The sequence below is a fragment of the Delphinus delphis genome, chromosome 1 (assembly GCF_949987515.2).
Source record: "Delphinus delphis chromosome 1, mDelDel1.2, whole genome shotgun sequence".
NCBI lineage: Eukaryota > Metazoa > Chordata > Mammalia > Artiodactyla > Delphinidae > Delphinus > Delphinus delphis.
Genome location: NC_082683.1, coordinates 83,004,151 through 83,019,920, shown reverse-complemented (window position 1 = coordinate 83,019,920; position 15,770 = coordinate 83,004,151). Strand labels below are relative to the sequence as shown.

Here is a 15,770-nt window from a genome sequence, read left to right as displayed (position 1 = left end):
GGAATAGGACACGCTGTTTGATAACGAACTAGGATTTATAGTAGGAAGTGTTAGCAAAACCTAACCTTCAGTTATGATCTAGAGGAGGTCAAACAGCTAAGTGTTGTAATGATAAAAAATTCAATCGCTAACACACTTTTTGACATTTTCTCAGCCAAGTGATTTCCTCTGATAGCACTGGTTCTATTAGGCCTTGGGGGTGAAATGTGCCTGCTTGTTTTTTGCTGAGGCAGATAATGAGGACATAGGGGTGTTTGATGAACCCACAAAAGCACAGTTGACTTGCTCATCGTGCTGCAGTGACTAAGGTTAATGCCTCGGAGAAACTGCTCTGTCGTAAATCCTTTTCCTAAAGGAGACTGTCAGAGCTCAACTAATAGTCTTGTTTAAGAGGAAAGTTGTAATTTGCATTGTTAAAGGAGACCTGAGCTAGCATGCTGTTTCCTGCCCTCCAGGAAGAGGGGTTTAGGGAAACCTTATATTGCACTGCTTGCCCTGCCAAATAAGCCAGATTGGGCGTCCTGTTAGGAGAGTTAGTAATTCAGTTTACCTGTTATCTAGTTGAAACGAGGCTGCCAATCAACACGTTAGATGTTCCTATCTGTTTAAAGCTTTAAAAAGGAAAAGCCGCCAGTGCACGCCCACCGTGGCCCTTTCCTCTGACCCACCACTGAATCTAAATCTGGGAATGGGGTCCAGGCAGAAGGACTTTAAACCTTCCTCTGGGCAATGTCAGGTGGGGCTGTGGTTGAAAACCCGCTTCTGCAGAACGTTTGCTAATTTGTAAGACTTAGCCTTGTACTTTTAACAAAATTTAACTCCTCACATCTGGTTAATCTTCTGCCCGTTCTATACCACGCCCATCAGGTGGTAGTTCCTTTTACACTTTCGGTTTTAACTGTCCCTAAATCTAAGAATTGTACTTTGAAAAGCTATAACATATTTAGCACATTTCCAGGAGTGGAAGAGTAGGGAAAAGTCCTCTGTACTAGGGCAACATTCCAGAGATTTTTGCTAAGGTTTACTGGTTGTGAGTGAGGAACTGTCCTTCAAATTAGTTTTTACATAATGTGCTTTTTAATTGACCACATAAACATGTTGTTAAAAGGTTTTTCAGTCCCTGTTGGTACAAAAAAGGTTGTATACTTTTATGGTTCTAGTATTGTAATGTGGTCAAATAGTGGGGACAAAAACAGGAAGAATAGGGTCCACGTTGGGCCCTATCGTTTATTCTGCGCACGGCTCTTAGGAGAAGGAAACTTTTTCCAGGTACAAATACCTGATGGGCGCGCTTATCTTACAGAGGCCGGAGTTCTGTTCCCTCTTCATTCGTTAATGAGTTCTTGTCTCTCTGTGCCCTTGCATTATTTGATTTGTTGATCCTTTTTATAAAACTCTGAAAAACAAAAGAATGAGTTAGACCAGTGTTCTGTATCTGCACGGATTGGCAATCATATACTTGGCCATATCATTTCGGGGAATTTAATCCTTAAAGTTTTCCCTGTTGAACTAAAATATCTTAGGGGGGGTGGGTAGATTTCAAAGTCGGTTTTTAATCAGAAAAGTGTAAATTGGAGAAAGAAGACCTAGTTAGCTTCCTACCACCATCAGAAGTATTTTCTTTGGAGTACATACCAAATATGTTAAAGTGCTACTGTATTTTTATGTTTTATTTGGAGAAGAATGAGGATACACTTAATTATAAAACTGTAGAAGTGCTTGTTAAACTTCAGTGCCTGGCCGGACTAAGGAGTGCTTTGCATGCTCTGTTTAAAAGCAAAAGGGCCTATGTTTTAGGGTAATAGAATGAAAGAAAATTGTTAAAATGTCACTTGACCCAGACAACAGAAAGAGACGAGAGACTTCATTCAGCTGTTAAAATATGCCTGTCTACACAGGATAAGGCAAATCAGCAACAACTGTGTTGCAAAAGCTGTTGGAAACAGCTGCCTGCTATTTCCAGATAGCAGTATGGGGGCTCTAATGAGGGTGTGACATTTCTCAACATTGTGTGCTGTGGTTAATAAAGGGCCTCAGAATCGCAGATCTGTCATACTGGCGCTGAAGGTGATTGGTCTACACTGGAGTGGGTGTTCCCTAAAATACACCCACTGGAGTGGGTGTTCCCTAAAATACAACGATGCTTGGGGATGCAAAAATGCCTTAGAAAAAGATCAACTGTGAAACCTCCAGACCATCCAAAAGGCCAGACCAAGCCATTAGACCAAAGGAGACTTGCACTGCTACTCCACCCAGACCCTCCTACCCTGGGTCATTTGCTTAGTGATAATGGCTCAGTTTCACTTCTTTCCAGGGAGAAGGTTTCAATAAGGGAGGTGGGGTCAACCTCAGAAAATACGGCCCAAATCTCACTCTCAGGACATTGGGGTCATGTGGGCCTCCGGAAGAGAAAATAAGCTGGGAACCAGCCTCCTTTATGTGTGAGTCTTCAACGCTTTTGAGATTGTGAGGATGGAGTCTAAAACAGGAAATGAGATGTTTACTTACCAAAAACTCTTGGTCCATAAAGTAGGGCTTTTCTGATGATCCATCATTTGTTTCCAGATCAACAGCAAAACACAGGAAAAGTGCATCCAGCACAGTTTCAAACATAGATAAAAAACTATGGGCTACTAAGTAGGCAAAAAAAGCAACCAATAGTAGTGGGATTGCCCACACCTGGAGCACACGGTGGTAGTTAAATGCCATCAGTCCTCCAAAAACTGTGAAACACACCACTAGCACCTGTCCAGAACAAGAGTTTGTTGAAAATGTTTATAAGTTGGTTGGTTAGGATATTTTAGAAAAGACATTTGTCAGGTATAAGCAATAGTTTTCACGTATGTGCATGTGTGGGAGTGTATGTGCCTTACTGTAAAGAGTGCTTGTCAGAAAATTGGGTACAATGAAATAGGAAGAAGAAAAATGAAAAGCTATGATACCAAAAGAAAACCCAGCTAATTTGGAGGATGAGAAGAGTATAAATACTTTCATTTTATCTGTGCCCAGTTTTTGTATTTATGCAGATGTAATGGTACCTCACAAAATTTTTAGTGTTTTTTTCACTAAATGCTACAAAAAGCATCTTCATTAAAAAAAATTTTTTTTATAAATGCTATTTTTTTATTAATTTTTATTTATTTTTGCGGTACGCGGGCCTCTCACTGCTGTGGCCTCTCCCGTTGCGGAGCACAGGCTCCGGACGCGCAGGCTCAGCGGCCATGCCTCACGGGCCCAGCTGCTCCGCGGCATATGGGATCTTCCCGGACCAGGGCACGAACCCGCGTCCCCTGCATCGGCAGGTGGACTCTCAACCACTGCGCCACCAGGGAAGCCCTATAAATGCTATTTTTAAAAACAACAGCACAACAACCCACTGAGTGGATATACCGTAGTTTAATATGTGAGTACTTTTACCCTGGGGATTAAAGTGGATGGGCTTTCCAATGCTGGTGTAGGGAGCTAATAGGATAATAGGCTTTTGCTATATGTAATTACTATATTTCCAGGAATATGATTACAGGCCATGATGTACCTAACTGTTTAACAGACAAATTGGAGCCCCTCTGGAGCCCGCACTGCACTTGGATATCCATAAAGATGGACGCGAATGTCTGCATGCCACTTCATTCAAAAAAAAAAAAAAAATCAGCAATTATGCGTTCCTTTTGGGAAATATAGGAAAATGAATTACTGCCTAAAATAAAATACAAGTCTGTTATAGAAGAGTAGCTCCCGCTCACCGCAACTAGAGAAAGCCCGCACGCAGCAAGGAAGACCCACTGCAGCCATAAATAAATAAATAACTTTATAAAAAAGAAAAAATGAAACCTCCTTCCAAAAATTCTGGGAAGTAGTTATTACAAAATATATCATCCACAATCCTACCAAGCTAACGTAAACAATACCACTTAGATACAACTACAACTTAGATTATTAGGCTGTTTTGAAAGGCGTAATCAGTTTGTTCTTCTAGAGCTACTGTCCCATGAAAAGTCTCTGGGGCCCAGCTGTGCCTTAAAATATATGTGCAATTAACACACACCTGTGAAGTCCATGCATGTTCTAACTTGTTACTGACAGCTAACCATGACAGTAACGCACCAGAGATATACACCAAATGCCACAGAAACACAAAATGCTAACAAGGAGCCCAGGGTCCCCATATTTGGCACTGGCACAACTGGAGCCTGATATCTTGTTCATTTTAGGGCACCACGAATGTCCCTGGCATTCGTGTCCTATGTGGAGGACTGGCTGGAAGAAGCAAGGATGTCTAGCTTAGAAGAGGGAAGATGTGGAGGGAGGGTCAGGACATCTGTGGTCAAGAATTTGAAGGGCAGTCAACTGGAAATAGGACCAAACAGGTGCGTAGAATTAAGCCCAGTGGGTGACATGGAAAGAGACACGCTAGTACAGTATAAAGAATCTTCAACTTGAGGCATGGTCAAGTAGGGGCTGCAGCACCACTTTCATCACTCTTTTAGGGATTCTTCCCTGTAACCCAGAAAGGGGATGTGTTATCTTTAGTTCACAGATAGGAAAAATGAGGTTTTCACAAGACTACATACAACTCCTCGGAAAAAGATGACAGCAGAAATGTAACTGGCTCCATTTGGGACATTAACCATTCTATCTTTATATTTATGGATTCAATGCTCTTAAAATCATCAGGTTGCAATACTATTTCCATATATTGTTATGACAAACAACCCCTATTAAACATTCATTTTCTGAGGTTAGTAGCATTTTCAGTTTAGATATGAGAAAGCAGGATTCAGAATGGTAGAAAGAAATGATCATAGCTAAGAGTAAGACTAGGATTCGAATCCTAGCTCTACCTATTGTGGGATCCTGGACAAGTTATTAAACCTTAGTTTCCTCATCTGCGAAACGGGGTTACTTCACAGGATTGAGGATTAAATGAGAGGATGAGGCATAGCATCTACCACAGAGTAAGCACTTGGGAAAGAGTAGTTCTCCTTCACGGTCTTGTTGTATGGCTTAATTTTTTTTTTTTTTTTTTTTTTTTTTTTTTTTGCTGTACACGGGCCTCTCAGTGTTGTGGCCTCTCCCGTTGCGGAGCACAGGCTCCGGACGCGCAGGCTCAGCGGCCATGGCTCACGGGCCCAGCCGCTCGGCGGCATGTGGGATCTTCCCAGACCAGGGCACGAACCCGTGTCTCCTGCATCGGCAGGCGGACTCTCAACCACTGCGCCACCAGGGAAACCCTGGCTTAATTTTTGGATCCCAAGTTCCTTTATTATTTTAGTGAAGACATCTCACCTTTCCTAGAAAAATTACGAAGTCTCCAAAGCAGTTAACAGATGTAAAATGACTTGAATTCTTGGATAAGAGTTTGAGTGCATCTTTTGCTGATGTACAAAAATCTGTCCCATTAATGGCAGTTGTAGTGTATGCATTCTGAAACAAAAGACAATAGTTAAAAAGATGATGAGTCTTACTGTTGTAAAGACAATATAATACCAATGCAGAATATTTTCAAAATAGAGAAAAATAGTTACTATTAACCCACTATCTCTACCCGTAACAGGTCATTTCATTTTCAAAGTCCCTTCCAGTCTCTGGAATATATACACATATATTTTCATATAATTGTAATAAATGGAAAAGATAAATAAGTATTTCTGGTCAGTATGGTGGATTGAGCATCACCGCTACAAACACATGGAAATGATGCGTAAAGCATAACTATCTTAATGCACAGCAGAGTTTGAGGGGAGGAAAAGAAGTTTAGGCGCTAGAAACAAAGCAGACCCTAGCTAATGGTGAGCGCTGAACCCAAAGACTCAATGGGCAGGGAATCAGTAAAGGCTTTAGGAGTGAGGGGCTGGGGATTTAACACCTTGGGGCTAAGAAACAATGCTCAGGCCCATGCCAGGCAACTGAGCTGTCTGCATAAATACAGAATTTATATTCAAACTCAATCAGCCATTCCAGGAAAGTGGTATAGAAATGCAGCATCTGCCTAGGACCATTGAAATTACTAGGGTCTGGCCATAGGCAGAGCAAAACCACATCCGCCCAGGCCAGGGAATGGTGGAGGCCCACAGACAACCATCCTTGAGGAAGATGAGGAAGCCTTCACAGGAAAAATGTACAGGTGACTCAAGGAAATGAACAGCACGTCAAACAAAAGAATCTGTACCTTGAGAACAATCTGAAATAAAGCATTCAAGGAAGTATGTTTAAGTTGTTTTAGGAGTTGTTTATGTTTAAGTTTAAGTTGTTTATGTTTAAGGAGATAATAGAAGGAAGAGTGACCATAAAGAATGAACAGCATGGTGTAAAAAATGAAGAGGCAGTGTAGAAAACAAACGGAATAGAAATTTTAGAAATGAAAAGATATACAGTTTAAATGGTTCAGTGTCATTGTTATATATCTGACTTATTTTCCTTTATTTAGAAAATAAGCATTTTCATGTTGCTCCATGGCTTATTTATAATTTTAATTTTTAGTAAATACATATTTTATTAGGGGTGTGTGTGTGTGTGTGTGTGTAGCTAGGGCATTTTTAGACTATTTCAAATATTTTGCTATTATAAATAACTATGTAATGAACATCTTAATTTCCTCATTTTGGATAATTTCTTAAGGATAAATTTCCAGAAATGAGATTACTAAGTCAAAGAGGACAAGTGGGTATAAGTGTTCATATAAGAAGATTTCTTTGGTAATTTTTCCAATATACCTTTTCCTTATAACTATACGATAATTTCAAAACCATCTATTTCTTACATTTCCCTTGAAATCTTTAAAATGCTACTTGCACTGCAGTTTACAATTTATAACTTCCCTGGGAAAATACACTGGAATGCTACCTGCTTGGGTTTTGCCTTGCCTTTTGGCTTAAAGGATGAAAGTTTTATCTCATGATATAAAAGTAATCCTTTCATACACTCATTCAAAAACATTGTAAAGAAACCAATTTGGAGTCTACTGCAGTAATTTAGCCCCAGTGATGCAGGTCTTAAGCAAGGTGAGTTACAGAGGAGAAGGAGACTAAGGCCGTGGAATTAACTGACCCTCTCTTGGTAACCCCCTCTTCCCCAAGGCCAACTAGAGAGGAATATTTGGCTCTTAAAGATGAAAGGCTGGTATTCACCTCCCCACACAGGGTACCCTGCTTGCCTCAGAGGGGATATTCTCAGTCAGATGTCAGATGAGGTCCCTGCAGAAATGCCTTAATGGGGCTTCCCTGGTGGTGCAGTGGTTGAGAGTCCGCCTGCCGATGTCAGGGGACACGGGTTCGTGCCCCGGTCCGGGAGGATCCCACATGCCGTGGAGCGGCTGAGCCCGTGAGCCATGGCCGCTGAGCCTGTGCGTCCGGAGCCTGTACTCCGCAACAGGAGAGGCCACAGCAGTGAGAGGCCCACGTACCGCAAAAAAGAAAAAAAAAAAAAAAGAAATGCCTTATTGGTATTCCACAAGAAGTTTTGATTTCTGACTTATGTAGAATGCATGTGAAATTGCTTTTAATATCCCAAACTGGCTGTTGGTGGACTTAAGTCTTGAGTGGGGACGTGGAAACTCATTGCTCATAATTTGATCAAGCATCTTTGATCATCTAAGGTTCTCAGAGCCCTGACTACCAGCTCATCATCCTGAAGACACATGTGCAGGGTGGGCAGGTACAGACTGGAAACCAAGGTCAAAGGCATTGTCCCAGGTGCTCTGGAAAATCAGGGAACTTTTGTTTTTTCATTCTAACTTTATGGACATGACACTAGCAACTTTAATTAGAACAAAAGGCTATTTAAAAGCATGGTGGTTAAGGTAAGCACAGGCCCTGTAGCCAGTCTCTGGGTTCCAATCCTAGTTCTTTTTTTTTTTTTTTTGACTGCGTTGGGTCTTTGTTGCTGTGCGCAGGCTTTCTCTAGTTGCGGTGAGCAGGGGCCCTTCGTTGTGATACGTGGGCTTCTTATTGTTGTGGCTTCTCTTGTTGTGGAGCATGGGCTCTAGGTGCGTGGGCTTCAGTAGTTGCAGCACGTGGGCTCAGTAGTTGTGGCTCGCAGGCTCTAAAGCGCAGGCTCAGTATTTGTGGCGCACAGGCTTAGTTGCTCTGGCATGTGGGATCTTCCTGGACCAGGGCTCGAACCCATGTCCCCTGTATTGGCAGGCGGATTCTTAACCACTGCGCCACCAGGGAAGTCCCTCAAATTCTAGTTCTTACCACCAACTGACTGTCGGTCTTGGGCAAATGATTTAACCCCTCTCAGACTTCAATGTCCTGATCTGTAAAGTGAGTTATAGCACCTACTGCAAAGGGTTGCTGGGAGGATTAAAGAACAGCTTCCCTATAAAGCATTTAGCAAAGCGCAGGCACATAGAAAGCATGTAATAAAGGGTGGCTATTTTCCTCCAGACCTCACCAATGATGAACTCATTTACTACTGGGAAACACAGAGGCCATTCTTTAAGTGCGGACGAGGTGCGGAAAGGACCCGCGGTTTCTTCATCTGTAGACTTTAATCCCTCACATTCTCAGGGACCCAGGAGGGGCAGGACCTGCTTCCCAGACCACGTCCCAGGCCCCCACGTGGTCTTGCTCCACAGCAATACCCCATGCCGCTCAGCCTCTTTCTTTGCATTCGGGCTCTGTCCCCAGCCCCCCACGGCCCCACTTCTGCCCTCTGAACTGAGGTTCTTGGTGTTCTTCCTGATTCAGGCTGGGAACAGAGTTTCTGCGGGACTTCCTTTACCTACAGATCGTAACCTCATAGTCAGTTTAGCACAACTGCTTATAAGCAATAAAAATAGATTTTGCTCCCTGGCTAAAATGATTAAAGGTTAAAATAGTACTTTCCCATGCATGTGTTGACTCCACAGATCTTGGGGGCCCATAACCATTTATCTTTTCTTTAATGTATCATGCCCAGTGAAAGACGGCATTAAAACCACTCTGACAGGGAAATTATATATACGCCTTCCTGCAGCTACTACACCACTAGTATTTGACCACAGGTTCAACCCTGATTGCCGCAGAGAGACCTAGAATTAATGTCTGAATGAAGAACTGGAGGAGGGAAGAATTGCTCATGACACAGGATATGGAGTGCGAATTTCTGCAGTTTCAGCATTAGCTAATTTATACTTATTCTGAGGAGAAGTGCTTCCTTGCCAGGCAGCTGGAAGATGGACTGCAGTAAATGTTCAGTGTTGTAAGTCCTGGATTGGAGCATTTGCGTTTGCCTGGCATGACAGAACGCTAAGGCAATCTGCAGACCCTCACAATATGTGGAAAGGATAGATACAAGGAACAGGGAACACGTTTTGTTGGTTGTGAAGGTTAATCAGGAGATCCTGAAGCAAGAGAAAAGGAGGTAGAGGTACCAGGCTTTTATTACCAGACAAAATTCAGTGTGTCTGTTTAGCATCACCAAGCAAGTGGACACATCTATGCCTGAGACTGAACCCGTGAAAACACACAATCGATACAGGGAAGGATTCCCCGCTTGACTATGGAAGCACCTCAACACCAGGTTGCATTCTCATTCCTTTGCCTGGGACTGAGGACTCCCTGCACGTACAGGTGGCTTTGCTTTCAGATTAGCATGGACTGTCCACCAAGGTCTGTCACAAGCTGCAGGGGAGGGTGGGTGGAGGTCTTGTGTGGCTGGGAGGATTCGTGAACAATGAACTACAACTCAAGCTCAGGTGAGACAGCAATGTGGAGTGGAAGCCCAGCCTGGGGTGAGGGAGAGGAGAGCGCATGGGGGAGGGGAGGGGGTAGAAGACGTCACATTAGTGGCATTAGGCCGGGCCCCTGCAGGGAACGTGGGGCAGATGGGGCCAAGGCAGCAGCAGAATGCAGTGGACTGAGACTCAGGGGTCAAGCAGAGAATTGTGGTGGGACTCCTCCAGACCCAGATCTCGGCGGGGCTGAAACGCCATGCTGTGGAGCAAGGGGAGTGACAGGAAGGTTCAGCCTGTGCTTCTGGAAGCTCTCCCAGGCTGCCCTGTGAAGGTTCAGGGCAGATCTCTCATTACTGTCTAACGCTGAGCTACAAAGCCCTGCACCTCCCAAAGCTCATTCTCACCAAAGCCCTTGGGGAGCCCCCAAGGCACTTCCACTGTGCCTCCTGGGCTCTGCCTGAGTTGCACATAAATGCCCTGTGACCACTCAAACATTGAGTGCGTTGGAGTCATTAGCAGTCATAAGCCAGGGGCCAGGCCCAAAGAAAATGAGCTCTTCTGTGGGGAGAAAATAAGAGTACTAGGAATTGTGGGACTTCCCTGGTGGCGCAGTGGTTAAGAATCCACCTGCCAATGCAGGGAACACAGGTTCGATCGCTGGTCCGGGAAGATCCCACATGTCACGGAGCAACTAAGCCCGTGCGCCACAACTACTGAGCCTGTGCTCTAGAGCCCACGAGCCACAGGTACTGAGCCACGTGCCACAACTACTGAAGCCCACACGCCTAGAGCCCGTGCTCCACAAGAGAAGCCACCACAATGAGAAGCCCGCACACCACAACGAAGAGTAGCCCCCGCTCAACACAACTAGAGAAAACCCGCTTGCAGCAACAAAGACCCAACGCAGCCAAAAATAAAATAGTAAATTAAAAAAAAAAAGAGTACTAGGAATTGTAACTCTTTCCAGGTGCTCTGCTCCCTTCCACCCCACTTCAAGAGATGCCTTAGTGATATGTCCCGAATGGCTTGCCACAGACCTGGCAGTAGCTTCCTAATTTGTCCCTGTGGCCTTTTTTTCACTTTCACTATCAGTAGGCAGGTGTGCAACTTCTGTGTGTAAATAAATAATAATAGTAACTAATAATGGCAAGAAACACGGAGTGCAGACTACGTGCCAGGCCCTATTCTATATCCCCCTGAATGCATTTAGTCCTGTTAACAACCACAACTGGACGATGAGGTAGCTGCAGAAACCGGGGTGCAGAGAGGTTGGGTAGCACACCCCCGGCACACGCATGCGACGGAAGTTGCATCACTTACAAGAAATGGACCTCTGACTCATTCAGGCCCATCAGGAAAACATTTACTTTGAGCTGCACTCTGTGCTTTTCCTTCCAAAAGGTTCAAAATAATAAAGTGGTGCTCTTAGGAGACGTGTCATTAAAAAGAGCCAAGGATGCGGCAGGATGGTTTAGTAGAAAGAGGCTGGGTTCCAATCACATTGCCTCCAAAGACTGGCTGAATGGCTTCCACTAGGTAATGTCACTTCGCACTTACACGAGCCCTCAGGTTCTAGCTAAAGATGCTACACGTCTGTGCGGTACTTCAAAGTGGACTAGGCACCCTCCTGCTATTGTCTTACTTAATCTGCTCCTCACCACGACTCAGTGAAATAACCACCATGGGTATATTATTCCTATTTGACAGAAAATTCTAATCTTTGAAGAGAAATGAAAGAGATTTAAGTGTACTTTTAGGTAACAGAAAAGTTGGATTACCTCTTTACTTTGAGAGTTGTCCCAGAATGTTAATTGCAGCTTTTACACAGAAAGAACATTTTTCCTCCTTAACTCAAGCCGGAAGCCAGCCCAGTCTACCCTGTATCCTTCATCAGCGAAGGGCAGCCATTCGTCCTCCCACGAAACTGAAGCGGGCCCTTCTTTTGGTGGCAGAACTGTGAACCCGAGCTTCTGCTGACTCTTCAAAAAGGTAAACAGTTTCCCTCCGTACAGGAGAGAAGGCATTTGCCAAAAGCCATGCTGTGAAGAGCCAGCTTTATTTCTGGAATGGCTTCCTAACAAAATTCTGATATTTATTAACTCAAAATAAAACAGGAACTACGTAAACAAACCTGAGAAACTGGATGATGAATAAATAACACTGGTATTCAGCCTTTCCTCAGAACCAAAAGTAATACAGTGAAATCTGAGGCCAGAGTGATCCCCGTACATCCAAGGGTCTTTTCTGGTGAAACCTGCAGGAACCGTCACAAGCTAGTTTCATCTCAGCCCTGTTTTTATCACAAACACATGCTGAGGGAGGTGGGGCACAGCCTGGCGCTCGCTGCTTGGATCAGTCCAAGAGCTCACCACTCACCAGTTGCAAAAGTCCGGCGAGACGGCGAGTGGGGGAATCTGCCGGCCCCTCGGGGTTGGAACCAGGTGGGGTGGAGGCACTGTAAAGCCGGGTGCTCGGCAGTGCTGTCCTGTTTGCGCCTTTTAAATGTATTTCCTTTTTGCTTATTTTTTAGAATAATGGCTTTAGCATTTTCATGCTCATCATTAAAGAAAATCAAGCAACATGGAGACAAAGAAGAAAGCAAGAAAATCGCTCTGATCCCACCCCTCACATCACATGGACCTCACCCCAATGTTTCCCTGCAAAGATACACAGAAGGGAGACAGACAGAGGGAGGAAGTATGGGCAGGCAAGCAACAGTTATAAAAATGGAAACAAAAAGTACAGTTTAAGTAAAAGCACGAATGTGAATTTGACTTCAGCAAAGGAAACTGAAACTGAAGGAATATTTGAATGTCAGACACATGTATCTTCACACACAAGACCTAGGTTTCTAAAGAAAACTTTATAAAATTATTATGAAAAACATTAAGAGGTTAGAGTGCTTATTTTGTTTTTTTTTTTTAACACTGTGGCTTAAGTTTCAGCAGCATGGATGGTGAAAGATGAGTTGTCTTACGCTTTCTCCCGCGTCCCGAACTTAGTGCGTTTCGTTATTATTCTGACTTTGTCAGGCTTTGAACATCTACAGCCTCTTCTGTGGTGACGGCTTTAGTTACTTAATGGAGTGTACCCAGCACAGCTACTGTGCCTGCCGCCTTACATTCCTGCTCTGTGCCAGCTGCTCTGACACTCTCCTGCAGGACGTGGTGGCGGGGTGGGATTCCTTGGCCAAGACGCCCTCCCTGTGAGGCTCGTGCTCATTGAATGGCTACAGGAAGATGCTGTGGCAAACCAAGAATGGCCTCCAAATAATACTTCTTCATGCAAAGCCAAATTCAATTCACTGGTACATTTGTTCCTTCCGTAGAATGTTAGGATTAAAAGGCTACCCCAGACGTCACCCAGGAAAACCCTCTCATTTTACTGATGAGGAAACGGAAGTCTCAACAGGCTAAGTGACCAGACAGAGGTAACCAAGATGGACATAAATCAGATATTCACGGCCACGCCCCTTCCTCCCCCAAATCCAGAAAAAGCCAAGGAGGCCACTGCATTTTGCTGAACTTGGCCATCATTGATGTGCTAGCAGAGTTCTGCCCTCCCAGTGAAAACCCACCGGGACAAGGATGCGATGCTTAGTGATGAGCAGATCCTGGATACGGGGCTGCGCAGCAAGTGCCGCCTGCCTCCCCACAGGCCCACAGAGGGCTCTCCCTGCGTCAACCTCATCCGACCTGGGTATAATCAGCGGAGGAAATGAGAGAGGCGAAGGGAGGCCTGGGCGTCCACAAGGCAAAATTAAAGTTGCAGCCTGTGAAACAGAAAGCGCAGGGGATGGGAAATGCGCGTACTGTATTTTCATCTTAGGCTTTATTAGAAAGAAGACTAAATGGACGGGCTGTCCCCTGTGAGTGAAGACCATCGGCTTCCTCTCCTCCTTACTCTTACTCTTGACAAGGAACTGCGGGCAGCACAATGAAGCCATTAAGGCTACAGACCTGGCGTCATACGGATTCCCACAGAGCAGCTAGCATTCTAGATAAGCTCTTCAGCCTCTGGGCCTCAGCTTCCTCCTTTGTACAGCGGGGGTAATACCCACTTAACACACAGAGTCCTTGAGAGGACGAACTTAGACCGCATATGTAAAATGTGTACCAGGGTTCCTGGCAGACCCGCAAAACTCAATAAATGGCTATGTTATTTACAGACCTGAGGAGGTTGGTTCTTTAGTTGAGAGAATGCCAAATAGCTCTCATTTGAAGCTCAGCCCGCAGAAACGGCAAGAGGGAGATGGAGGGCAGAAGCGGGCATGTTTACATGTTTTCCTGTATTGCACATCCGGGGGAATAACTTTTGAAGTCAGGTGTGTGTCCCTCCGTGAACACACTGTTGATGGGTGTGGGGCTGGTGAAGCAACGGCCGACCTGTTAGGCTGCACGAGAAAGGCCTGCTGACAGACAGCCTGGTAGTCGACTAAAGGTCGCAGGCTGCTGGGAGTAATTACTGCTTTGTGCATGGCTTAGCTCAGCATGCAGTGAAAACTCTTATAAGAAAAAAGCATGTATTTAAAGACACTGGCTGTAACAACAGAACTCTTCTTTCTGAAGCTCCGTAGACTATCAGCCCTTCCACTCTGGCCTTCTCTAACCACTGGCACTTCTGCCTGGAAAGCAGCTTTTCTTGCAGTCCGTCTTAGGTGTTGTTAGGGCAGCTCCAACAAGAAAGGGCAGCTCTTTGAGCTTGTATTTCCTTTTTCTTTATTGTCTCCCTGCTACTCTTAGCAGATGCTCCAGGCTCTGTGAAGGCCGCACGAAGCAGGGCTGGGCTGAGAAAGTAGGGGCTCATCCTTCCATCCACAGATGCATATGGAGGGTGTGCCTCTGCTAAGCTCGGGGCTGGGCACGGGCCACTGAGCCAGACCGACAGGCTCGTGTTCTTGCATCTCAGGAAGTTCCTTTGTTGCTGCCTTGATGGAGGCAAGACGTGGGCATGGCCAGCAGGCCCAGAGGGCCCTTCTCACCCCCACTGAGATTTATCCTCATGAAGTCATCTGGCCTCAGCTGTCTCACTGCTTGGATGAATGCGAGTCTAGCAAATGCTTCTCTCTGCCTCACCCCTATGCCAGCTGAGGCCTTCTATAAAAGGCAAAAGGAGGGGGAAGATGAAACCATTTGAAGAGCGTCAAAGACTGGATCCACTTGCTGAAACTTTTAGGAACTTTCTAGTCCTGCCTAGATAAGAATGCTAACTGAGCCAAAATTCTTAGTCACTTCCTCTCCTATTTGTCACAGACCTTGTTTCTGAAATGTCTATAGAGATGAGACTCTAAACGGAAGGAGGACTGTCCAGCTATCCCCAGTGTGTGTGTGATCGTTCACTTTGCTATCCTGACTTCTGTTTCGCTTCCCTCATGTATTTCCTCCTTTCTTGCCTCTCTGCCCACCTCATTCCCGCAGGACTGGGAGGGCTCATTCCCCCAGGTGAGGGGAGGGAGCTGGGGGGGTGTGCAGGAGAAGACACCCAGTCTGCAATTCTTACTGGCTTTTGATTTCTAAAATTTTAAGCTCTTCAGGCCCTTCCTACCAGTGGAGAAGGTGAAGGAAGGGGTTTCCCAATATGATCCGAGTCTGGGAGCAACAGGTGGGTGTGCAGGTCTTCCTCCACCCCCGGATTAGAAAATGAGACTCCCCTGCACTGGGGAAAGAAGCGGGGGAAGAGATCTGTGGGTCCTGACCAGGCGTCCAGCTCTGCTTTTTTTTAAGCAGAGCACGGAACAGTGGCAAGACTCTAAAGGCGAGTGCCCACGCCTAGGGTCTGAGTTTGCCAGGAAGTGAGGGGGTTCCAGAGACATGGGGGGCTTTCATTGCTAAAACCAGAACAGTCCCAGACAAAGCAGGAGGGTTGGTTACCCTACCACTAGCACATCTAGGCAGACAGGGCCATAGGTGGCCTTCCAAAAGACTCCTGCTTCCCAAGCAGAGCTTGAAGGAGCCATGAAGATGGGAAGATGGATGTCTCAAGGGCAACCTGTGTGTACTGACGCCTGGGGCTACCTGACACCTCATATAACCCCATGGGGGGACAGCCCGAGAATAATGGATTAAACTTTCTGCCAATCCAGTGGAATGGGAGTTCACAGACAGAAATTAGG

The 15,770-nt window shown here is 45.3% G+C and overlaps 1 protein-coding gene across 1 annotated transcript in view; it reads right to left on the bottom strand.

The window, feature by feature from the left end:
- Positions 1-1,076: 1,076 nt before the first annotated feature.
- SLC44A3 (solute carrier family 44 member 3) overlaps positions 1,077-15,770 on the bottom strand; it is an 83,458-nt gene continuing 68,764 nt past the window's right edge. Inside the window, exons 13-15 of the mRNA XM_060006410.1 lie at positions 5,287-5,424; positions 2,509-2,745; positions 1,077-1,396 (exon numbers count right to left, since the gene is read on the bottom strand). Of these exons, the coding sequence (XP_059862393.1) occupies positions 1,298-1,396; positions 2,509-2,745; positions 5,287-5,424 (474 nt within the window). The 3' untranslated portion in view covers positions 1,077-1,297. The remainder of the gene's footprint in view (positions 1,397-2,508; positions 2,746-5,286; positions 5,425-15,770) is intronic.